Source organism: Cricetulus griseus (assembly GCF_003668045.3).
Source record: "Cricetulus griseus strain 17A/GY chromosome 1 unlocalized genomic scaffold, alternate assembly CriGri-PICRH-1.0 chr1_1, whole genome shotgun sequence".
NCBI lineage: Eukaryota > Metazoa > Chordata > Mammalia > Rodentia > Cricetidae > Cricetulus > Cricetulus griseus.
The window spans coordinates 219161353-219186528 of NW_023276807.1; the positions used below are offsets into that span (position 1 = coordinate 219161353).

The 25176-nt window shown below is 47.2% G+C and overlaps 1 protein-coding gene across 1 annotated transcript in view; it reads right to left on the reverse strand.

Moving 5' to 3' along the window:
- Positions 1-6059: 6059 nt before the first annotated feature.
- The window catches only part of Msra (methionine sulfoxide reductase A), a 328455-nt gene continuing 309338 nt past the window's right edge, over positions 6060-25176 (reverse strand). Inside the window, exon 6 of the mRNA XM_027390343.2 lies at positions 6060-6827. Coding sequence (XP_027246144.1) covers positions 6663-6827 — 165 coding nt within the window. The 3' untranslated portion in view covers positions 6060-6662. The remainder of the gene's footprint in view (positions 6828-25176) is intronic.

Below are 25176 nucleotides of genomic sequence, written 5' to 3' on the forward strand. Positions count from 1 at the left end.
ACTATATTAACTAAAGTCCAAGTGGCTGGGCATAGCTGTGAGAGAATTTTCTTGAATAGATTATTTGAGGTGGAAAAACCTGCCCTAAACACAGATCTTTTGAAGTAGGAAGATCTACTCTATGGCTGGGCCACACCTTCTGGTGACAGGCCTCTATACAGGCCTTGGAAGAAGGAAGCTTTTGCTCTTTGCCTGCTTACCTTCACTCTCGATGGCAAATTGTTACTTCCTTGGGGGTTTGGTGTATACTGAAGATTACTTGAGATATCCAGCCTGTGGACCAAATGCCTATTCAGATTCTTGGACTTTCCATTGGGAGGCAGCCATTTTTGGGATAGTCAGACCATATCCTGTAGGCCACTCTAATAACACACACACACACACACACACACACACACACACACACACACACACACACACACACAAAATCAGTTCTGTTTCTCTAGAGAACTCTGACTAATACACACCTTTGTTTCCATAGCTGCCGTCTGATCCTAAGTCTCACTTAAGGCTACGTTGGCTCTTGGAGATCATGATTAACATGCTAAGATTCAGGACTGGGAAATGACTGCGGCCAGATGTTCTGGTTATACGGGTGTGTATCGTCATGCTTAGCTTTGCTTTTGTTTTTAATGTATATGGGTGTTTTGCCTGCATGCATGCCTGAACACCACGAGCCCATGAGCATGTCTGTGTCTTCAGAGACCAGAAGAGAGAGTTAAATGCACTGCGACTGGAATAACAGCTGGCTGTGAGCTTATGTGAGTGCTGGGGACCAAACCTGGGTCCTCTGGAAGACAGTGCTCTAAACCGCTGATTCTGGCTAGAACCACTGAGCTGCCTCACCAGCCCTCATGCTTAGCCTTTAAAACCCCAACGGGAAAGGTAGATGCTCTCTGCTTTTAAGTCCATTTTGCTCACCAGTACCTTTGCTCTAATACTTCAGAGGGACTCTTTTGTTTAATAATATTTCCCTCTCAAACACTAGACATAGTCAGCCTTATCTGTTCTCTTGAACATCTCCAAGAAAAGAAAAAGCTTGCACCTGAATTATCAATAGCATGTAAGGGAACAGGGGTTGTGGGTATTGCAAGCTTTACCTGGTACAGCAAAGGCAACACCCAGCTCTGGGGCAGTCTGGCCCTGGATTCCACCACCCACTGTTCTACACTGGACAATCTACTGACTTTCCTTTATATCTGTTCCTTGGAATAAGGGTTGTTTGACCAGGAAACCTGTCTTTTACACAGCACAGGTCTGCAGTCTCAATTGCCCTAGGAGTCCTGGCCTGCATCTTGTCTGGTTTTAATTTGTTGTTTAGCCTTTTTATTTATTTATTTAGATGGTTTCATACTGCAGTGCAGCTTGCCTGGAACCTGCTATGTGGCCCAGACTAACCTCAAACTTGTGGAAATCCACCTGCTTCAGCCTCCCGGGTGCTGGTATTACAAGCATGGACCACCATTTCAGATATGTATTTGGTATTGGAGATTGAATCTCAGACTTCATACATGGTAGGCCAACACTCTACTGCTGAGCTGTGTTCCAGGACCTGACTCCCCCCACCCCACTGCCAAATCTGAACTTGTAGGTTTGAAACAGGTCCCTCATGTGATGGACATTCTAGAAAGCCAGTGTGTCTTTCTGGCTGCTGTGACAGTGTATAACTCCTCTGATAATGTTTTGTTACTGCTGTAGTGCGATGATATGAGAAAGAGCTGGAACCGTGAGAGGCAAAAGTGCTCAGGACAGTCAAGGACTTCCTGTCTCCTCCCAACTGGGGATCTGAGAATCTTGTTCTAGAGAGGAAAACCCAGGGGCTGAGCAAGAGATTCTCTGAACCCATTGTTGGTTCTGGGGACCAGGAATCACCCTGATATGTCACAGAAAGCCTGCCAGGCATGAAGACATGGAGTGACAAAGCCCGAGGGCTGCATCCATCCACCACCATCTTCTCTGACCTAGTTTAGGACCACCAGTCAGCATCTGCCACAAGAGAGAGAAAGGTAACACACAAACATGGGCCGGGGGAGGAGAGCCGAGCTATTTGGGCCAGGAGACAGATGAAGAAGTAGAAAGCTCTCCCCGTGGATTTCAGCCCATTTCTTTTTCCACTTCTGTGTTTGAGCTGTGCCCTAATTCTTTCTTGTTACAAGTCTGCTAGGGTATTGGAGCACAAGATGACAGAGACTCAATTCCAATGCCATTAATTTCATCTGGGACAGAGGGCTAAGGGCAGGACCTCGGTGTGTGCCTTCAAACAGGAATGCTGGCACACTCACTAACTGTTTAAACAGAGTGGAGAATTGTAGCCTTCTGGGAAATGTACAGCTCCTCCCCACACCGGCCTGTTCCTGTAGACATGCTTTAAGCACTCAGATGGAAATGTGAGTCTGTATCCTTCCTCTGAGCTGGGACAAAAGAGACTGGTGCCCTAATAACAGGACAAGTGTGGCAAGTGACCTAATCAAGGCTCAGACAGGTCAGGCCAGATTAGTCAGTCAGCTACTGAGGAAAGAGATGAGATGGGAAGTGGGTTTGACTTGTGAAAATTGTTCTACCAACTAGAAGATTTTGAGAACTTGTGTCCTAGTTGGCTTCTATTGCTCTGATAAACACTGTTACCAAAAGCAGTGTGAGGAGGAAAGGGTTTATTTCATCTGGTAGCTTACACTTGCTCCTGAAGGGAAGTCAAGGCAGAAATCTGGAGGCAGGAACTGATGGAGAAATCTTGCTTACCAGCCTGCTCCTAATGTCTATTCAGTCTGCTTTCTTCTACAGCCGAGGGCTACCTTGTCCAGGGGTGGTACTTCCCACGGTGGGGTGTGCCCTCTCGCACCAATAATCCATTTTTTAAAATGTCCTACAGCCTGGCCTGCAGGCCAATTTGATGGAGACTTTTTTTTTCCTATTGAGGGTCCCTTTTCCCAGCATGAGTCAAGTTAACAAAACTAACCAACAAAGAGAAACTTCAAATGCATATTCTGCAACAGCCCTATTTTAAATAATGCATTGTCTTGAAGCAGCACAGTTTTACAGAGTATGATCAAATTACTTGATTGAGAAAATTATAAAAGCAACAGATGGGTGAAAATATGCACATTGCATACAAGGAGCAGAGAAAGGACAAGAGCAGATTTCTCTGGAAACTGTGTACACCAGAGGAGAGGGAAAGACAGTAAAAAACACCTTTAAGTCACTGACAGAGAAATGATTCATATGAGGAACAATATACTTGATAAAGTGAAGACTTTCCCAGTTGAACAAAAGCAGAATGAATCTATCAGTACACTTCAGGAAGAACCAGATTGTACAAGCAGAGGGGTATAAGCAGAGATCTGAGCCAACCAAAGAATAAAGAACAGGAGAAATGTCATATATAGGTAAATGTAATTTACCTAAGCAAGAAAACCCCTCACAGGTCCTCAGGAGCTTGCTTCTTAATGGCCTCCACGTCAGGTTGAGCTGATAACCAAGACAACCACCACACCTGTGAACCCTCCTAAAGCAGGGTGACTGTATGACAAAGAGGACTTCTTTTAAAAGGGGCATGGTATTGTTGCTAGGATGAATGAATGAATGAATGAATGTATGAAGAGGGTCATTGCATCAAGAAGCTGTGCAAATGCTGCTAGGATTAATGAATCGATCAATGAATGAATCAATGAAGAGAGTCATTGCATCAAGAAGCTGTGAAAACCTTAAATGTTCCTGTACCTAGGGACAGAATCTCCAAAGCACAAAGCAAGCTCAGGGAAACTGTATGAAGAAACAAGCATGCCCGCAATGAAAGCTGGAGATTTCAACATCTCTCTTATCTGATGAAGCAGGCAGGTAGACCACTGGAAAGGAGCCTGGACCACACCATCCACTGACTCTGCTGTAATATTTAGAATATTCCACCAGCAACAAAAAAATATGCATCACCTCTCTGGTGAAAATGAGACACCACAGCAGATGATATTTGGGTCCACAAAGGAGGTCTTGGTACATTCAAATGCCTTCCAGATATGCATGTAGTGTTCTTACATACATGCAAGCAAACACACACATAAAATAAAGATAAAATCATAACAAAATAAAAATGACAACTTTTCAGTTGGATGTGGTGGTGCATGCCTTTAATTCCAGCAGAGGTAAGCCAAATGTCTTTGAATTTGAGGCCAACCTAGTTGACATAATGCGTTCCAGGCCAGCCAGAGCTACATAGTGAGATCCTGTTCCAAAAATTAAGTTAACAAGATAACTTGTCACATGTATGTTCTAGATTAGGCATGGGGACCTGCCAAGAGAAGCACTGGGGCCTTCCTGAGGCACAAGAGGCTTTACTGAAGGATCTATAGGAAGAGATGAACCCATCAGGACAGGCAGGCTGCACAGCTATGGCAAGAGTTAGAACAATTGTAGCAGGTCCCTTGGTGATGGGGGCAGCTAGAAAGTGGCCAGGAATGTTAGAATCCAATAAAGGAGATGGTTGGACATGTGAACTCTATGTTTGTTTATGAAGGGTCAAGCACAAGAGGAGGGAGAGTGTGGACTGAAGGTCAGGTTGAAGAGACTGAGTTGAGTCAGTGGGGTTTTGAGAACAAGACATGCCAATATATGTAATAAGATAGATGCAGTGTGGTGCTTACCAAACTAAACTCATGGTGGATGTGTTGGTGTCTCCTGGGAGTGGGGAAACATCTCAGATTAAGAGTCAGATATCCCAGGTCCCATGAGACTGGCTTGAATCAAGACCCCGCTTGTCTTTGTGATTCTATCCAGTGTTCCTCCATGGGCCTTGTGTAATTTACCAGCAGTCTGCAACTGTAAGGGTTCCTGGACTAGGTTCATGTGCCCAGAGTAGGGTCATCTTGGCAAACCCCCAGTTTCTTCTGTGAAAGGCCTAGGGAACGGTTCAAGGACTGCTCCCTTGGAAATCTTAGAGGGCCCTGTGCCTTCTCCCTGGGGGACATCTTTCCTACACAGCCAGCCTCAAGCATCACTTTCCAAGGTCTTCTGTTTCTCCTTTGACCAGACATCTCTGGGCATCACTAGAGGCCTCCAGTTCTCAGACTCCTCCACCTTCATTCTCTCCCACATGATCTCAGCTGGTTCCATGGCATCTGGCTATGGCATTCCCAAGTTTGCCAATCTCAGATACCTTCCAAACTGAAGATCTTCCCCTAAGCTGCCTTACTCCACATCTCTACAGTGGAGTAAGCCAGGAACATGCAGCCATCCCCAGTCCAGATCTGTGCCCTCGCAGGCCAATAACATCCTGCTCACTGTGTCCAAGCTAAAAGCGAGAGAGGAGTCAGAACTTCCTAGTGCTGCTATTCAGTGTACCCATTCTCAGGTTTCTCAATGATCCTCCCTGAGCCAGCCCTGCCCACCTTGCACAGCTCCCCGAAGGACACCGTTCCACAAACTCAAGTCCCACTGGCCTTTCAGTCTGTCCAATCCAGCTCTGTCCGCTTCTACTTCTAGTCCTTCTGCTTAGAAACCTTTCTATTAGCTGAAGCATACAGGGTGAGGAACTGACAGCTGTTGGTTGTTCCATCTGATGGGTGTGTGTGTGCGTGTGCGTGTGTGTGTGTGTGTGTGTGTGTGTGTGTGTGTGTGTGTGTGCGCGCATTATGGGGGCTGTGGTTAACTCATCTAGCTGAGATGACCCTGCACACAGCTATACAGCCCCCAGAGCCAGCGTATCACCACCCTGCATCAAGACCTGATGTTATCTAACCCATTCATTTGTTTACATGGTTATGGTTTCTTGTCTCAAAGAAAACGAAAACGTTCTTCTCTTCAAGGTCAAAGACTGAAGGGGTCTGCTCTAAGTACAACTGTCCTTGACATGTGACAGGCTCCTTGAAAACAACTATTTGTTACTAAAGCCACAGACACCCAGAGGTGAGCACACTTGTCAAAAAACATAATATTATTTCCCATTTAGGGGAAAATAATCAGGAGGGTTTGTTGTTGTTGTTGTTGTTTTCTTCCAAAGCTCTGAATTTGGCTTTGCAATATTTCAAATATCCTTCCTGAACAAGGAAAGACAGACATGCAGCAGGCAGTTGCTACTACCAAACTACAGATTTTTTATTAGAACAAGCTTTTTCATAGCTGTAAGCAGAATGTTAGAATTCATTAAGGTCACTCATGTCTTTTCTCCACACAGAGAGGGGATGGAGGAGGGAGAGAAAGCCCTTACACACATCTAGGGTCGGCAGAACAAAGTGTTTTAGCAAATGATTCATGGAGCCTGCAGGCATTAATGAATCAGGCACCTGAGGGCAGGGGAGTGGGTGAGGTATGTCTGCACAGACCAAGGAGTCCCAGTACCCTGTGCCCTCCCAACCATCTCCCTGCTTCAGAACCTTTAGCATCCCTTCGAGCCCAAGCAGATGAACACAAGGCATTCATTATCTCCATTTAGATCCCAAATGATCCACTGAAATGTCATGTTCTACCCCCACCCGGACTCAGAAGACAAATTACAATTCATCAGCTTGTCATAGCACTTCCTGTAAATCAAACCCCAATCACAAACAGATCATGTAAATGCCCGTGTGGTGTGTGCGTGCTTTTGAAATTGACTGATGTGAGTCACAACGGTGCCACTCCATCCAGCAATCATGGTTTTCGGGAACCTCCAGGGCCAGCATCATGGGGAGAAATTATTTTTTAACGCCCATTGGGCAGGACACCCCAGTGCCTCCAAGGCCACAGTAGCCATCCGGATTCTTGCTCAGGTATTGTTGGTGGTAGTCTTCAGCATAGTAGAACTCCTGTCCCTCTCGGACATCAGTGGTGATGGGGCCAAAGCCATGCTTTGTAAGAACCTGTGGAGAGAGAGGGAGAGACCTCAGGACCTAGTGCTGGACACAGGACTCCTGAGAATGAGGGAGCATGACCGGCAGGGGGACACATGGCTTAGGTCATGCTCTGGTTCTACCTTTCCCTGGTAGACAGTTCTATGTGCGTACTTATCAATCTGCCTTGGTGTGAATTGAGTGTAAATCAGAGTTTAAAATATTTTCTTTTTATTACGTGTATGCATGTGCACATTGCAGGCCATAGTACATGTGTGCAAGCCAGAGGACAACTTGGGAATGTTAGTGTTCTCTTTCTACCTTGGGGACTCTGATGATTGGACTTAAGCTGTCAGGCATGGCAGTGAGTGCCCTGACCTGCTTTAGAGCCCATGGTCAAATGTTTTGTTTGTTCAATTTATGTTCTACCCATGGCTCCATAACTGACAGGAGCCCTGCTTTTGGAAGGCAGCTCCAAACCTCCTCCAGGATAACAGCAGGACCCTGAGACTCCCTGGTTTTCCAGGAGGACCAGAAAGACAGGTAAGCCTGGAGCTGTGTCCCCAGCTCAGGGACAGGCTCCACCCACTCCCACTTCTCACAGAGGGGAACACTCTATGCTTCCTGGAGTCTGTGCTCTGAGCTCTGAGACAGGAACCTGGAGGTCCTATTCAGAGGAGGACACAGTCTGTGGGCCTGAATCAGCCCACCATAGCCCTCTGTGACCCAGTTAAGTCTTGGTAGCATCTGCTTCCCCAGGCAGGAAACACGTCAACACAAGTGGAGGTGGGGAGGAGAGCAGAGCTATTTGGGGCAGAAGACAGATTAGGAAACAGACATTACTCCCTGTGGATTGCAGCTCTGCCTTTTTCCCTTTTGGATTTCAGCTGTGTTCCTATTCTGTCTTGTTGCCAGTTGCCCTGCAGTACTGGAGTACAAGGCATTAGAAACCCACTCTCAGTGATGAGCCCCGAGCAGCCGAGCCTGTGCGTTGATGAGCGTGCTGGCCAGGCTACCGCTGATCTGTCTGAGATGAACCCTCACACCTGTCAGTCAGTGGATCCCACCTCTGCTCTCAGTGCCACCCACTGCTTCCGGCCTTTTCTGCTCAGTCCTCTTAACTAGGAGGCAGATTCACCACATTCAGCCCAAGTGGAGAGCAAGGGCAAGTGTCCTTGTCAAGGCATGCAGCTGGACCACACAACACAGAGGCAGCTAGGTTTTTTGTTTTGTTTGTTTTTGTAGGAGTTAGAAATGAGAACAAGGAAACATTCTAACCCACTAAAGCTTTAAAAAAAAAAAAAGAACTAGCAATTATTGAGAGTTACTATATGCTAGACTCTGGGCAAAGACTTCATGTGTTAATTTTTACCTGCCAGCAGCCACCAAAGAAAAGCATATAAACCATATAAAAAGTATGTGTGACATCATTGCCTCAATTCCTGACATGCCTGGGTGGCCTGGAAACCACACTGCCCAGGTTCTAGGACCAGCACCCACTCACCTTCTGTCCCACTCATGGGAGAAACCAAAGTGGAATCAAGTGGCTGACACAAAGAAAGGTGGAGATTTCCAAGGTATAGTCATTGGGAAGGGAAAAGGTACCTTCAGAGAGCTCACCAGTGACTGCCACAGTTCCTCCTGGCCACCTCTGAGAGTCTTTTGTCTTGGGCAATTGAGGTCTCATGGCAATAAGTTCCTGTGGTTCAGTGATGACTCCATATGCCAGACCCTAGTGTTTTTCCAGGCCTCTGCTCTAACTGCCCTGCAAAGAAGTCTGTGAGCACCCCATTCCCTCTATAAACTCCATCTCTGGAGTACCTTGAAAGTTCTCCATTTCATGGTAGAACCCCACCTAGCTCACTTTCTGGTACCGGAGTTTTCAGAGAAAGAGAGCCTCAGGAGGATTAGCACTTGGGTCAGCAGCTGCTGGCATGGTTACATTGGTCAGGGGTGACCTCACTGCAAGGACGATGGGCCAGTGCCCTTGGTATGCGGTGGTAACAGGTCATCAAACCATCACCAGCGTCTGGACGAGCAGCTGGCTCTGAGACACAGAGTGGTGGTAAGGATGGAATACTACAGTAAAGAGCAGTCCCGAGCCATGAACATACTACCTGCTTCAGGGGGCAGAGAGCTTGCAGAAAGAAAAAGCCAAGTTCAGAGTTCGACATTCTTGGCCCAGGGTAAGTGAAGGGATTCAGATCTCTGTGATGGTGACAGCTCTGCCTTCTGTGACTATATCTCCACACTTGAGTCAAAGGCCTAAGTGAGTGGCATTCACACCTTCCTAGTCTCCACTCAGAAATGCACACATCTTTGCCCTCGGAGAGAGCTGCACTTTCACTGTGGAGGCATTGGCTTAGAGACCGTTTGACCCTCCCTTGAGCCTCCCTGTCTATATGGGCCCCGTGCTCTGGGAAGGGGACCCCTGTTTTGACCTCAACTATACTGACACATTATGATCAACGGGGATGGGATTGGGGGGTCTTCTGCTCCCTTCCCCCTTCCCAGGTCACCCCTGTGTCTGTTCTTTGCCTCTGGCTGGGTCTGCTCTTGGGAAGATGGACCGGGCCTGGCTCCTCCTACACTGCCCTTTTTTATGGGCAGATATGCCTACTCATATCCTCTTTTTCACAAATGACAGTTCTTGTATGAATGAGTGGCCATCCCAAATTCGGGGCCCTCCGAAAGCTTGTTGAGACTGTGAAGAGAGGACTCTCTGAACCCTCCTGTCCTCACAGGCTACTCTTCCCACCTACGGCAGCTGGACAGTGCTGTGGAACAGGGAGAAAGCAGCTCGACTGGGGTTCAGGCAGTACCAGTTTCAGCCACAAGATGGCAGGAGCTTCACTCATAAAACCTCTTGGAAGCCATAGGAAACTATCGTGAGACAGACTGCAGGCCACCTCCTTTTCCTGAACCCCACCCACCCTAGGAGACTGGCTCTTCTTTCAGACCCTTCTAGCCACCTCTTGGCATTGAAATGGGCCCTGGGCAGGAAGACTGAGGAGGTTGGCTCCCACATGCCAGGCATATGGCTCGTGTGCTGGACAAACCCCTGTTCCTGACTCTTAGGCAGCCCCAGCCTGGTTTATCAGGTTCTTGGCCACGGGCCTCTGCCCAGGACCAGTTAGTTCTTCAGGAGGAGGGTGCCATCTGGCTGGACCTCTCCCTTCCCATTGTCCATCTCGCTGACACTGAAACCCTGTCTCAGAAGCGCAAGTGTTTTGTGCTCCGTCCCTTCCCTTCCCTCCCCTCCCCTCCCTTACCCCTCCTCTCCTCTCCTTTCTTTCCCTACCTTTCTTGTCTTGTATGAAAAAAAAAAAAAAAGTCAGGTGATACCTGTTTCCGGACAATTCTAGGTCCCCTAAAGGAAGGCATCGGTCCTGCTTTTGTTACAACCCTCCCCTCTTCCTTATTGCTGCGACCCAGGAAGCCTCCCAGGCCTTCCTTCTCTTGCAGGTCCCACTGGAAAAAGCTTTCCTATTTGTCCAGTGGGGACCGTGCCAGGTTCGCTGCTCTCCTAGGGGTATAAGGCAACACAGAAAGTGTGCAGCCCTGCCAAGTCTTCACCCCGGAGGAAAGCCAGCCTACCCCTCACCCTCCTGAAGGAGCCCCACTGACCCCCCTCCTTTTCTGTATCTGAATAGATCCCTATGCACAGACAACAGTGAAGTGGAGGCCTTCTCTGAGACCCCAGTGACCTCAGACCCAGACAGATAGCCTCAGCACCAGCCACACCTGTGAGCACCACAGATGCAAGGAAGTACACAGCAGCATCACGGTAGGTCCATCTGACCTTCAAGGCCTGCCTTTTAATAAAATTAACAAATACACATATATGCTTGCTCTGCTTACTGCAGCTGTTCTACAAGCTCATCACTTGTCACTGACATTCCCCAAGTATGAGTTTACTTGGTGCATGGCATGGAAACCACCCGTTCCTCCATCCCCAGGAAAGCAGGCCAGAGTCCTCAGCTCAGGCCGTGTGGAGGAGTAGCAGGCCCAGCTAAAAATATGTCCAGCCCCAGAGCTAGCACTGACCTCAAATGTGCAGGCGCATCCAATCACTGACAGGCATGTCCTAAACAGATGACCCTAATCCTGATCAGAGTCTGAGGCACTTATGAGGAGAAGCAGATGCACTGGCTCTGAGGAGAGGCACCAGAGAAGAGAGAGGGGGTACCTGGAATGCAAACTTCCTCACCCTTCGGTAACTGAAGTTAGATCCAAACCCCATCTCTACTGACCAAAAGAATTTAGACTTAAGTGTTAAATTTTTATGTTATTATTTGTAAAAGGTAGATATGTATTTAATCAGTGATCACATAAACATTTTAACAGTATGAAATCAGCTTTCTAGGACAGAAGTTCAATGAGTGATCCTGTGTCCATAGGAAATTGCTGTCTGATTTCTAGGAGGCTGACCTCTCTACCTTAGCAGGACAAGAGGGAGGTGGGGGACTCAGCTCCTCAGTCTGCCCTCTAGTGGTGCAGGGAGCTTGTACCAAGTACACTACCTGACTGGTGCCTATCCTCCTCCTTTCCCCGCTGAACCTAGAGATCACTTTCTTTCAGATCCACTTCTACTGAATTCTGTGCTATGGTGTGTCCTACACACACACACACACACACACACACACACACACACACACACACACACACAGAGGAGAGAGAGAGAGAGAGAGAGAGAGAGAAGAGAGAGAGAGAGGGAGAAAGACACATATACACACATACACACGAGACACACACACACACACACACACACACACACACACACACACACACACACACGCTTAAGCAAAGTCAATGATCCAGTCAATGGTATTAGTCTCCAGGAGACTTCCAAGTGACCAGAATACCACATATCAAAATATCCAAGGACCAGAATTGGGAGAGCAACTGGTGAATAAAAGCACTTACCAAATTAACATGTGGACCACAGTTCTGATCCTAGATCCTGTAATGCTAGCACAAGGGAGAAAGAGATGGGGGATCCTGGGGCAAAATAGCTAGAGAGAATATCTGAGTGGCAAATTCTGGATTCAATTGGGAGACTTTATTTCAATGAATAAAGTAGAGAGTGATTGAAAAGGGCACCCTATGTCAAATTTGGGCCCCTACACATATGCACACATAAGATTGCATGTACATGCCACACATAAAAGAGAAAAGAATGTTTGAAGGTTCTGAAGCAGTTGGAATGTCTTTTCAGCTAAACTATTAGAAACAAGAAAAGCAGGCACTGTCTATTCTGAGTCCAGCAGCAGGGTCTGCATGTCTGTGTACAGTGTGGCACAGAGCAGGAAGGCCAACCAGTTAGAGAGGAGGCTTGCTTACCTCACAGGAGGGTGACTGCTTTGCAAGAACAGGGAATACACCAGAAGGGTGGCACTGGACCCATGAGTCAAGCAATTGCCATGGCACATGCAAGAAAAACAGGTCCCCAAGACCACAGACAATGACAAGAGACTGCTGATATCCTGACAAGGCTGAGTTAGCGTGAGCTGACCCTTCTCTGTCTTTTGATCCCTCAATAGAGAAAGCAGAAAAGGGGGTGACATCTACATCTAATTCTGTCTTAAATCTAAGACCCATCTGTGCAAATCACCAGCGGATTTGCCTTCAGAGAACATGCTGCATTCTTGTGGGGTGCCCTTCCCCAGATCTGCAGTTCTGCCACACAGTTAAATAGCTTTTATGACCATTCCTCTATCATCTGCACCCTTGAGGCGACTCCCAAAGCCTTCTGATCTCCCTGGCTTGCAAAGCAAAGCAGCAGACACTATGGACTGAGCTCCATCTCTGCACAGAGAGAAGGGGAGGATGTGAGGACCGCATCTGCTCACTTAGCCAGTGAGGAGCTGAAGCATTGTGTGGACTACCGCCACGGCTTGCTCAAAACCTACATTTGTGCCTCTGCCAGACCTACTCAATTGGAACCTGCATTTAAAATGCTCATGGGTGGGGCAGGGGATGGGATAGCTCAGTTGGCAAAGCACCTACCACATAAGCATGAGGTCTTGAGTGTGATCCCTGAACCCACATGAAGAAGTCCCTTGTAGTGGTCCACACTGTCAATGCAGGCAAGGAGGAGGTAAGACACATGGATCCCTGGGGCTCCCTGGCTAGCCAGCCACACACTCAAAGTGGATGGAACCCAAGAAACCCAAGAAGTGATACTCATGGTTGTCCTCTGGCTTCCACATGTATGTCTGCACACACATGCTCATGCATACACAGAGAAATAACCTGTAGGAGCCCATGTGGTACTGACAGTCTGAGAAACTCTGCCCTTGGGGAAGAGTGTGGCAGACAGTGGCATGGGTCTTCCAAACTCCTTACCCCTTATCCCTGAACTCAGGCTGCCCATGATACTTGTATTGACCAATGCACTGAGAGTCAAGCTATGGAATCTTGAAGCAGCAGGGGCTGCTTTGTCCCTTTCCTCTTTTGCCACAGTGACTAGCAGTGACTAGCACTTCCTGCTAGGGGCCTGGGTGAAGACATTGGGGAACAGTTCTCTCAGACAGAGTATCTTCCCTCCACTTTAGTCTTCCCTGGCTGGAGCGCTGTTGAAAGCACTGGGAAGACAGGAGTGGCCTCGACCTCTCTGTAAATTAGCTTTTACCTCTCCAGCACCACTTATCTGCCTGCATAATGGCTGCAGTAGTTATGGGTGTGGTCACAGTGGGATAATTGATGGACTGGGCTTGTGGGCCCTCAGAGTTGTCTGTAACTACAGAGCCTCAAGTTACTGTCACAGATGTTGTTCTAGGTGTAGAATGTAGTACCAAGAAAGACAAAGTCCTCTGTGTTCCAAAAGCTTGTGGTTTAGGAAGGCATCAGACCATATGATGAGGGTAGGACCAAAAGTATCACTTATTAAAGTGTGGCAAAACAGAGTGGCAGAGATCTGAGAGCTGGCTGGGGCAGGTCCATAATTCTGCCCAGGATGGCTCCCATAGCATCAAAGGCCCCACCTTGTCCCCTGGGTGATCTGACCTGTGGATCAGTTCAGAGTCCCATGACATGGATATCTATCTTGAGGTAGAGAGAAGGTTCCAAATGTCTAAGATGCAAAGAATATCCTTTGGGGGTGTGGCGGTGAGAGAGGGTCATCCATGTTGGAGGATGTGCCATAGAATTAGATTTGGATAGGGAAGCCCTGATGGCATGAAGGGTCTCCCTGGACAAGGAGAATGTAATGATCAAAGGCAAGAAAGTGTCTGTGTTGGGGGGGGGGCTCATGTATTTGCTATATTCTAGAAGGTCTGGAGGGAGAGGAAGGCTGTCAAGGACAGACAGGAAACGAGTTGGCCCGGGAGCTCCAGGAGAGAAGGCCTGGGAGAGCAGAGGAGACTGGCCCAGGAGTGGGAGGTCTGGCAGTCCATTTCTACTGTCTACCCCAGTACTCAGCTCTGCCCTACATTCTCCCACCTCTCTACAACACAGTGGCACAAAGGAGCATGCCACAGGAGCAAAGGGGCCACCTGAACTTAGGTGAAGGTGGCAGGTACTTCTGAGGTTCTCCGGCTTGTCTGAAGCAAGGTCTGCAGAGGTCTGAAAAGCGGGGACCCAGAGGAAGAGAGTAGCCCTCTCATGTTTTCCAATGTTGTATCTCCCCACAACTTCCAAATGCCAAATCTTCCTGGGGGATCAAGATGGTGCAAGCCCCTTCACTACAGTCCAAACCCTGGGGCCTGAAAGGAGTGGCCTCCCCACTGGGTACCAGAGGACAAGGCTCAGAGTTGGATGGCTGGGGTGTTACGGGCTGTGCATCTCACCTCAAACCCCTTGTGCCAACTATGGGATCATGGATTGAAGATTTCTCTGGATTCTTGCCATTGACATCTGCTGGTCATCACAAGAAATTCAAATGACTTCATCCTTGAGTCAAGTTTCCTTTTGTGGCTTTCAGGTGTGTGAGAATCCCCCTCTCTCTGTCTTTCTCTGTCTTTCTCTCTCTCATCCCTCTCCCCCTCCTGCTTTATGTATCTTTAGGGGTTATGATATGCTTTCCCGGATCTGCAGTCAATTAAGAACAACCTCTGTTTTTGTGTGTCCCTAGCATTCATCATACAAAAGAAACCACTTCTCATTTTCTCAGAAGAGCCAAGGACACAGGTTTTCACCTTGGGGATGAAATGCAGATTTCATTAAAAGGAAACATCCTTCATCCCAAGAGACAGAATAGAAAAAGGACTCAAAGCAACATGGCCGTTGCCAGAGTTCAGAGTGCTGTGTTCAGCAAAGCTTTTCTGAACACTGTGTCATGCCCAGTTTGTCAGTATGGAGTAGCCGACTATGCTGGCTATTTACAGGCCTTGGGGGCTTCCCCGGGGCTCAGAAGTTTCAGCAGTAAAGTGAGGGGGCTCTCGGGTCACAGTACAGTTAAAGATTCTTTGCTGCTACCCATATAGGTCTTTGTTTCCCCAAGTGCTAAATGGACAGTAAAATATGGAGAAACCCTCTTAAACCCGATTCATGTCTTCCAGAGCCCTAGAGCTCACGATTCAGCAGTTAGTATTGCTCTAGTTTACATCTTGAATATTCTTCAAAAGATCTTATGTTGAAGACCTGACCCTCAGTCTAGAGGGCTATGGACCTGGTAGAACCTTTAGAAGATGGGAAAGATTGGGAGGAGCTTAGGCCATTGACAGATTACCATGGAAAGAGTGACTGTGACTCAAGCCTCTTTCTTTTATTTTTTTCCTTCTTGGACGCCATGTGCCAGAGTCCCAAAGCAATAGACCAACCAAGCCCAACTGAAAAAATAAACCTGCAGTATTTCCCCTTGAATCTCTCTGGTATTTTGTCATGGTGATAGGAAGCTGGCTATTTTTAGATAGTGCAACCATCTTTTGTCTGTTCTTGCTTTTTTTTTTTTTTGAGTCTTGGACTAGGAATTCTCCATTAATTTGTCTTTGAGCTCTTCTCCTGTCATCTCAGCCTCTCCCTCTAGAAAAGTTTTTCATTGGAGGTTGAAGCATGGATTCTTCACCTGGTTCTGCTTACTTCCAAAATGTTGACTTGGTTCTTCATTTTATTATTTTTCTCTTTACTTTTGAGACAGGGTCTCAATACATCACTTTTGCTGTCTTAGATTTCACCCTGTAGCCCAGGCTGGTCTCAAACATACAGAGATCTGCCTGCCTCTGCCTCTTGAGTGTTAGGATTAAAGGGGTGAGCCACCACCATCTCTTTATTGATATTACTTTTGATGAGCTATTGTTTCCATATTTTCCTTTAACTCTTCAGACTTGATTTCTGTCAGTTTATTTTCAGCTTATTTTGGCTGTTTACAATAGTCAGGTTAAAGTCTGCTTACTAGGTCCTACTTCAATGTTTCTTTGTTTCATAAATGTCTTCTGAAAAATGAACATTTGAAGTTATGTGTTGTGGTCTGAAAGTGAAATGTTTGAACACTTGGACCCCAGCTGGAGGTTTCCTTTGGGAAGGCTGTGAAACCTTTAGGAGGTGGAGCCTGACTGGAGGAAGTAGCTCACTGGGCCTTGAGTTTAGCCCACACTTCCTGTTCACTAATGTATACATGATTTTGGATGTAGTGTTATCAGCTGCCTCCTGATCTTATTTGCCTGGCTTCCTCCCCCATTGTGGTGGACCATGGGTACTATACTCCTGGAACTGAAGCCAGAACAAACCCCTCCTTCTTTAAGTGGCTTCTTGTCAGGTATTTGGTCACATGGCCACAGCAATGAAAAAGGTAGTTAATACATAATCTGAGAACTCTAAAATCGGGTCACTCCACAATGAAACTATATCATTTATTTTGGTAACACTCTTCAACTGTGACCCTTCTCCATGTGGCCCTGACTGGTCTCTTCCTAAGTGTTTAGAAGCCATGAGCCTCCTACCTCTGTGATGTTTCTATTTATGTGTTACAGCACGAGTTCTGTCCATGCTAGAGTAGTTTCCAACTCTACCATTTCTCCTGCTCTTTTTTCAGCTGTAGGGTCAAAGGGAAGCTCCCCTCCACGGACACCAAGCATTGCACCAGGAAAGGAAGGTGAATAGGTTCCATCCACATATGCAAGCTCATAGAAGTATTGCAAGACAGAAACTCAAAGAAGGGCAACAAGGTGGAAGTTGAGAGTCTCTCTTCCTAGAGGAAAATGGAGCTGGAATTTGGGCATTGGCTACTTTAGAAGGCTAATAAGTGATGTTTAGGAGAGAGGATTGGGCCCAGAAAGCACACAATGGCCTGGGGAAAAGTTCCTCTCCTGAGGGGAGGCAGGTTAGAGCATGGCAAGGGATAGAATTGCACCTTGAACAAAGTTAACTTCTGACTGAGATAAAGTCTTTGGGTGACCTCTCAGAGGCACCCTCAGAAGAACAGATCAAAGTCTGTCTGGGCTGGGGACTTTGAGTCTCTTTGCCAGTGGCTAATCTTTCCTGCTCTTTGATGAGATTCCTAGGAAGGGGGCTTAAGAGAATGACATTTCTTTTGCAAGAACTTTCCTCCCTCTGGTGAGGGAACTTCAGAGACAGCCCCTCCCTGGGTGCCTGGGGTGGGGACAAAAGAAGGTTAGAAAGTCCTTGCTTCTGAGGCAGCATCCATACCTTCGGATATCTCCAATTCAAAAGCCCAGAGCATGCTAAAGCATTGCCCTTCTGGAATGTTGTTTTTTGACCCCAAACAGTGCCTCTTTAGGCATCTGTGTCTTCAGGTTGCTTGCCAATTTTTGTTCTCTCCAGTCTGGGAGGTTATTACAAAAAAAAATGTTGCCACGAGTATTTGAGAAAGAAAGTCATATTTCTCGTGGGTAGAAATGTGGGGGGTAAGCCTGCTGAGTCACGTGATGTCAATGTATATTCAACTGGGTAAAAGTTTCCCAACTGTTTTTACTAGTTGGACTGCCCATCTAAAATGTTTGAGGAGGACCCTGGCTCTCATGCTTGCCCTGAGAACTGTAAGAATTGCTAATGTATTCATTCTAATTAGAATACAGTGAACACCAAGTTAGCTTTAGTTTTGATTTTAACAATTTTGGACACATCCTAGTTTTACTAGTTGCCCTCTGTATACCTTCTTAGGTGAGGTGTCTACTCAAATATTTGTGTGCGGGTGCATGGGTGTGTACAGGTGCACATATGTCTGTGTGCACATGCATGTGGAAGTCAGAGGACAGTCTTGGGTGTCAATCTCCAGGCTATTTTCAATTTTTTTTAAAAAAAATTAAGAGACAGGATTTTCTTATTGGTCTGGAACATACCAAGCATCTAGGCTGACAAGCCAGAAAGACCTAGGGATCCTCCTTTCACTGGTATTACAAATGTCATCATCATGTCTAGCATTTTTTAATGTGGGTTCTGGGGATCAAACTCAGGTCCTTGTGCATCTCTTCAGCTCCTTCCTCCTTCCCTCCCTCTCTCCTTTTCTTCCTTCCTTTCTTTTTCTCAAGACAGTGTTTCTCTGTGTAACTTTGCCTGTCCTAGAATTCACTGTAGACTAGGCTGGACTTGAACTCAGAAATCAACCTGCCTCTGCTGGGATTAAAGATGTGCACTACCATACCTGGCTTTTTTCCATTTCTTAACTAATTGGTTGGCTTTCACTGTTGTCATTTTGACAGCACTAGGTATATTCCAAAGTTGTATGTTGATATCCATGCATAACATCCGGCCATAAGACTCTAGTATGGTCTTACTGAGCTCTCTCCTTCTATACCTACAATACAATGTTCCTATTGTGCATAATATCTGTATGTATGCATTTATCTGCCACGTGCATGCACACACACACACACACACACACACACACACACACACACACACACATACACACACACATGTACACACAGGCACTTTGGTTTAATTCAGGAAACATTTTTCTCTGCCCTTCTTCAGATATTACTCATGGTGACTGGGAACCAGACTTGACCAGGTTATAGTCCCAGAAACTTAGAAACTTGTTTTTTAATGGATGTGGGTTAGAGATTAAATTAAGAAATACAGAAGAACTTTTGAGTGGAAATTAATCACATATTCCCATAAGCTATCAAAACACACATTACATGTTTATAAAGGCTGTACATTGTTATCAGTAAATTTCTCCTTTGTTAAGAGTCACAGTGTTGCTTAGCACAGCCACAGGTTAAAGCGCCCTGTGCTCTGAAGGAATGCAGCCCCCATTAGAAGTTCTGTGCAGCAATTTCAAGTGGACATTTCTGTATAGCAGATACAGAACACAGTGAAAGCCCAATCCAGAGAAAATCAGGCAGGATATAGTGCACATACACCCCTGCCCAGAGGTGGTGCTAAGTGTTGTATTTAATAGTGCTACAACTCCCTATCTGCAGAACTGCTGGCAGAATCATCTGAAACACACAGAATCAACTTTCAGTCGCAATGTGTGTGAAAAGCAATTGCAACTCCTTAAAATTCTCTTATGCCACACTAAAATAAAAATGAGACTTGGCCCCTTAATTGTTTTTTTTTATTCACTGATTAAGATAAAAAAATTGTGCTTGTTTCAGTATTAAGGAATTAAAACCTCCCTTGAGACTTCCTCTGCCCTGGGCGAGGGTCCATCTGCCCATCACAACAGCCTGGCCAGCTTGCACGCAGACATTCCCCCATGAGCTGTGATCTGAATAACTTCACACTGCACTGGCCAGGGCCCAGAATGAAATGCTTGGGCCTTTAAATCATTACCCAAGGAAACTAAAAATAGGACTGTCAATTAATATGTGAGCGATGAGAGAAAACACATTTAAGATGTATAGCTGCTGTGGCTGAGCTTCCGACCTCACGTGGCTAAGAATGTAGATGACGAGAAAGCAAGAGAATGGCAGCTTCGTCAGTCTCTCGGAAAGCTGAGGAAGCCAACAGCATGGGCATGTGATGCCCCTGTGAATGTGCGGCCCCCGGTGTGAACGTGCAGTCCCCAGTGTGAACGTGCAGAGCAGGGCCACTTGACTGTAGGACTGGATGTGAGGCTATGGCTGCTGCTTTATGGTTTAGACAATAGCACAGCTCCCTCCACCCCCCATACAGGCATCACTAGAAGATCTGGAATGCATGTGTAGTGGTCGGATGCACAGGCCTCCATGCAGGCTGCCTAGGCTTCTCAGTAATGAAGTATAGGGGATTTACTTTTACTTATTTTTCCATTTTTTTTTGTGCATACATGGGCATTTTAATGTTTTCCTGTGCCTGTTCTATGCAGACTTGTGGTTGGTGTCAGCCATTTTCCTCTATTGTCTCAGTTTTGAGACAGACGTCTCGCTAAAACCAGAGCTCACCTAGAAGGTTGAGCAGGCAGGCCAATGAATCCCATGGATCTTCCTGTCTTCACCTCCCCATGCTGGTGTTATAAAACTGTGCCACTATGCCTGTGGATTTTTTTTTTTTTTAATGTGGCTCTGGGGATAAAACTAAGGTCTTCTTTCCTGCATGGCAAGAACCTTTACTGACAGAGCCATCTGCCTAGTCTCTAGGTGTCTTAAAATTTTTAATCTTAATTTAAATTTTTTGAGAGGAGGAAAGGGGAAAAAAGGAAGGAGGGAGTTTGGAATGGAGGGAGGCAGGAAGGAAGTATGTATTGGGGTGAGAACTGAAAAGAGGCAATGAGTGTTCTTTGCCAAAACACAATTGTTATTTTCTTCAGTGCTCAGAAGATCTGGAAACCCCTTCAGAGAAGAAAGCTAGAACAGAAGCTAATTACATCATTTGCATTTGCATATAATTGGTATGCCTTCCAGCTAAGACAATAAAATCCATGTTCATTAGAGTTCTTGCTAAGGCATGATGTGTTTCAGAGATGCTGTGTATCTGTAGGTGTCAAAAATCCCCCGGCAGCTCTCAAGTGGATAGAGGCTGCTTTTGAACCAGCCTGAGCTTGGCCAAACCACATAACCTTGGGCATCTGACCTTGAGGCCTGGCTTTCTCTCCTGTAGAGGGAGGTGAGAAGCTTTCCGAGATCTCAGGGCTAACCCTCCCCCCAAAGAAATTAAATCATTCCTTTGAAGAATTTAGTTTTGGCTTCAGTCTTCAGACAGCCCCCTGATGCTATGGTCTTTCTGAGCCCACGGACCACACCAGGGGAATCATGAGAAATGAATTATGCCCAGAGCAGGTGGGAGAATCAAGAGCCTGACTATCGTCAGCTTTGTCCCACCTAAACCAGTGACCTGATTCCCATGCGTCATCCAGATTAGTGGTGCTCTGGGGACACCTGCCCAAGTGCTCTACTTCATCCACACAAATACTGGATGTCACAGAACATAGAGTGTGAGAGAGAAGCTGGACTTGGCCTGGAAGGACTATCTCTGTTTACACCTCCTGAAACCCCCACATCCTGGGCTTCTGAGAATCAGCAAACTGGGGCTGGATTGAGGAGACTAAATGCTGAGCTGAAAAGGCCCTGGCTCTCTACTGTCCACTGCCCTGCTTACTTCATGCTTAACTGAGCCTTATCACAGTCCCATTCACACTGGCGAGCTCCAGCCACTACCTGCCTTTGCCTGTCTATCCATCACCTTAAGCTGGTCTTGTTGATTGACATTACTGTGGTAAACTGGGTCCCCAACACCTGACTGTAGATACAGGGAGCTGATGAATCCTAAGTGTGAAGGCCCAGGGTTCTCCATCGTTCTCTGCTCTTTGAAATATGGGAGTCTTTTTTTGTCTTCTGTTCAAGGACACACACCCAAATCATAAACTCCAGCAAGGTTAGATGCTAGTCCAGTCCCATCAGGAGTCCTCAAAATTTCTCCAGTCCATGAACTTCCTGGTACACTGGGGTGGCAGGGAAGTAGCCTGAACTATGGCTTTTACAGAGAGAAAGAAAATCCCTGAACACCTCAGAGAAGTCAAATAAGAAGCCGAGAAATGGGGGGCATGGCTCACATATGAAAAGACAACACTGTCATTTATGCTTGAGGGAGTGCTCAGGAGGGGGGTCCAGGTGCCTTAAGCCATGCTGCCCTAGCCCTCAGAGGACTGAAAGCTGATAGTACCTTATCTACTTACAGGACCCTGGTCAAGTCCCTTAACCTTTCCACACTTGACTTTGTTCACTTCCAAAATGACAATATTCCCCTCAGAGGTACTTAAGCTCACAAAACACTACAAGTGGCTATTATTCTTATTTCCCACATGAATAACACAAACTTGGAGAGGTTCAGTAACTTGCCCAGAGTCACACAGCTAACAAGCTGCCATGACCACTGGAGACTACACTGGGCCATCAGTATTAGACTTTCTTTAAGTCCCTCTGCATGGAGACACTATCTCCCCCTGTCCTACTGGACACGGGGGATGATTCCTCTTGCTAGCTCCAGCCTGGCTTATAGGCACCAGACTGTCACTCCACAGAGAGTTACAGGAAGGAGAGACTGACCTTGTACTGGGAAAGCAGGAGGCAGTGCAGGTTCCTATTGTGTCATTCAGGTCCTATTCAGGTCATTCCAGGTGCCTCACTACAGAGGGTCTTTGTAGTGGGCACCCTCAGTGAACAGCTCCCATCATCCTCTGTGCTTTGTGGTCCACAGTACATGTGCATGCCTATGTGGTGTGTGCACCCCCGGCTCCTTCCTCCCACTCCCACCATCCCCAGCACTCTGGAGGGTGCATTTTACTCCTTAACTATCTAGATTCCAACAAAATCAAAGAGGCTACTGAAGTATCATGGAGGAAAGACGAAAAATGCCTGGGCAAGGAGCACGGAGCTTTATTCTGCCCCCCTTACGCCCCTCCCATCTCCTCTTTGAGAATCTGGCACTGGGAACATAGCTCTTGCCTGCCAGGGACAGAGCAGCAGAGACTTGGCCGTGGTCTCAGCCAGATGTCACTCTCATCTGGCGGCCTTGGCTAGCTCAGTGTTTGGAATGAACAGCCCAAACACGGGGCAGGAGGGGCCCCTGTAGGACTGTGGGCAGAAAAGCTGAGCCCTGGCGATGCCCAGAGACATCTTTCTCCTTAAGGTTCAGGCGGGCAGCAGGAAAGAGGACATCAGAAGGGCAGCCGCCTTCCCTCCAGACTTGCCCTTCTCCTCCTGGATCCCTATATAAGCTGTGGACATAGCCGTATCTTGTTATTTCACCAGAGACCAGATTACCACTCATCAGGGGAGCAGCTCCCAGAAGTCTTGTGTGCCTCATGTACATGGACCCCACTTGGGAAAACAGAAAGAGCCAAGAGTGACCCAGCCCCTACATCTGGAGCCCTGGGGTCCCTGCAGCTCAACCTTTGTAGTCTCATTGGGCCAAGGCCAATGATAGATACCTGGGGAGCTATGGGAATCCAGTCTTATGCTGTATCAAATGCACAAGCAAAGAGTCACACACAGTTCCACTACCATGAAGGAGGGTGAGTCGGACCTGTCTGGAACAAGGATCCACTAGATTCACAGTCTTCCAGTTGCTGAAGGGTCCCAGGCTGATGTGTGTGTGTGTGTGGGGGGTGTGGTCCCAGAAACCTGTGGGGTTCTGAGAGGAGCCTGCTGCATCTGCAGCCAGAGGCAAGGTACCTCCAAACAGTGCAGGCTGATCCGTGTGTCAGTGTGCAGGGGGCGGCACCATGTGCTGCCTGCCAACGGGCCCATTTTGGTCACCATCTGCAGTAGAGAGCGGGACACCTGTCAGAAACAGCTGCTGATGGCAGATCAGAGGTGGGGGGATGCTTTGTGGTGGCCTGGAGCTGGGCACGCTGCCGGCCCACAGGAATGCCAACTGTGTGCCTGGTGTGGAGGGAGGCAGTGAGAGAACCCTCTTCCTTACTTTCCACACAGACGGGGTACCCACCACTACTTCCTGCCTCTCTGGACACAGGTTCTAGCCTGTTGTCACTCTCATGAGCTGAAGAGACAGTAGGATTCCCTGTGGGGAAGGAGAAATTCCAAAACATCCTGGGAAAAGCCCAAGACTTTCTGGGGTGAATATCCCAGGTATCTCTGCAGGAAAAAAGATGGCACCGGGCATCTTCCTGACTCTGTAGGAAAGGATGTCCCCATGTGCATAGCACTGAGGTGATAGGTTGGACTTTTTCTTTGTGGGAGGGGGACAAGGGGAAACGCTGATCTTCTATCTGGGCTTTTCTTTTTAGGTAAATGAAGTTCACTTTATCAGCACAAAATAAAAAAAAAAAACTTGAATACTGTAACGACTTCGAGTGAGAAATCTTTCCAAGTGAGTTATACATACTGCCATCTGTCATGCTTTCCACCAGCCGCTGAGTCTTTATTTGTTCCCCATGTTAAATAGCCATGGCTCATGGGGATTGCCTGCTCTGCTTCTGTCAACCCTGAAACCATTCTCAGTAGTAAGTGTGGCTTTTATACCTCTTCCCCAGATAGGAGGACTAGGCTGTCAAGGCTACAGGGACTCAAGGGGTCACAGGGCTCAGGCCCAGCCATCTGCTGTTACTTCCTCATATCTGTGTCCCAACACATCCTAAATTTGTTGGGCCCCAGTGAGTGCCTGTGATTGTGAAAACACACTGGGTTCCCTGATATATACTGAGCCTACCAGAAAGTGGAATGTATGTGCTGGCCTCTGGCTTTTCAGGTCAGCCTTTTGAAGGTGACAGCCCATATGCCAGGCAGGAACAACTACAACATTAGAGGTGCTTGCTACCTGCCTGGGCCCTCCGTGAGGCATCTGGAGCCTAAACTCCATGCACCTTCTTTTCTCTCCATGCTGTGACCACTGTTCCTTTCGTCCTGGGTAGCAAGTTTCCAGAACCTTTCCTGAACATTCCCAGAACATTCACACCTGTGGCTTCTCATTCACAGGGACTGGGGAGCAAGAATCCCTAGCTTCATGTGAGGGAGTACTCAAGATGCAAGAAGAAAGTATGGTGGCTTTGATGGAAGACCTGGTGACTTATCTGGTTGCTCTGAAACCATCTTCTTTCCGATACTTGACCTCACTCTTTTAACCAAGAGGTGCTTTGGTTGTGGGTTCTGGGGGCAAAGACTTGAAGAGATATGATGTTCTCTTCGATCCTCAGAAACAAACCCTTCTAAATAGCAGGAGGATCCAGGCTTATGACCAGGGCCGAAAGCAGGGAAGACAAATTTACATTTTAAACCTCGAGATTGGAAAGTTCCTTGATGCTTCTATATTGTGAAAGGAACTCACCCCCATACCACCTAAATGCATTCTCCGAGAGCTTGCTGAACACTTGCAGCTAAGAATTCTGCGCAAAGGGACTTTCCCCAGCATGCCCATACCCATGCCCTTGCCCATGTTAGGACAGGGTTTCTGTTGCTGACACTCTCTCGATGCTTTTCTGTGCCTCTCTCCAAAGCTGGCTGCCGTATTTGGAAATGAACACCATAGGCTTCCAGTTGCTTCCACTGAGCAACCTAGGCAATGGGATAGCACATTGTGAGGATACTGTATTGTT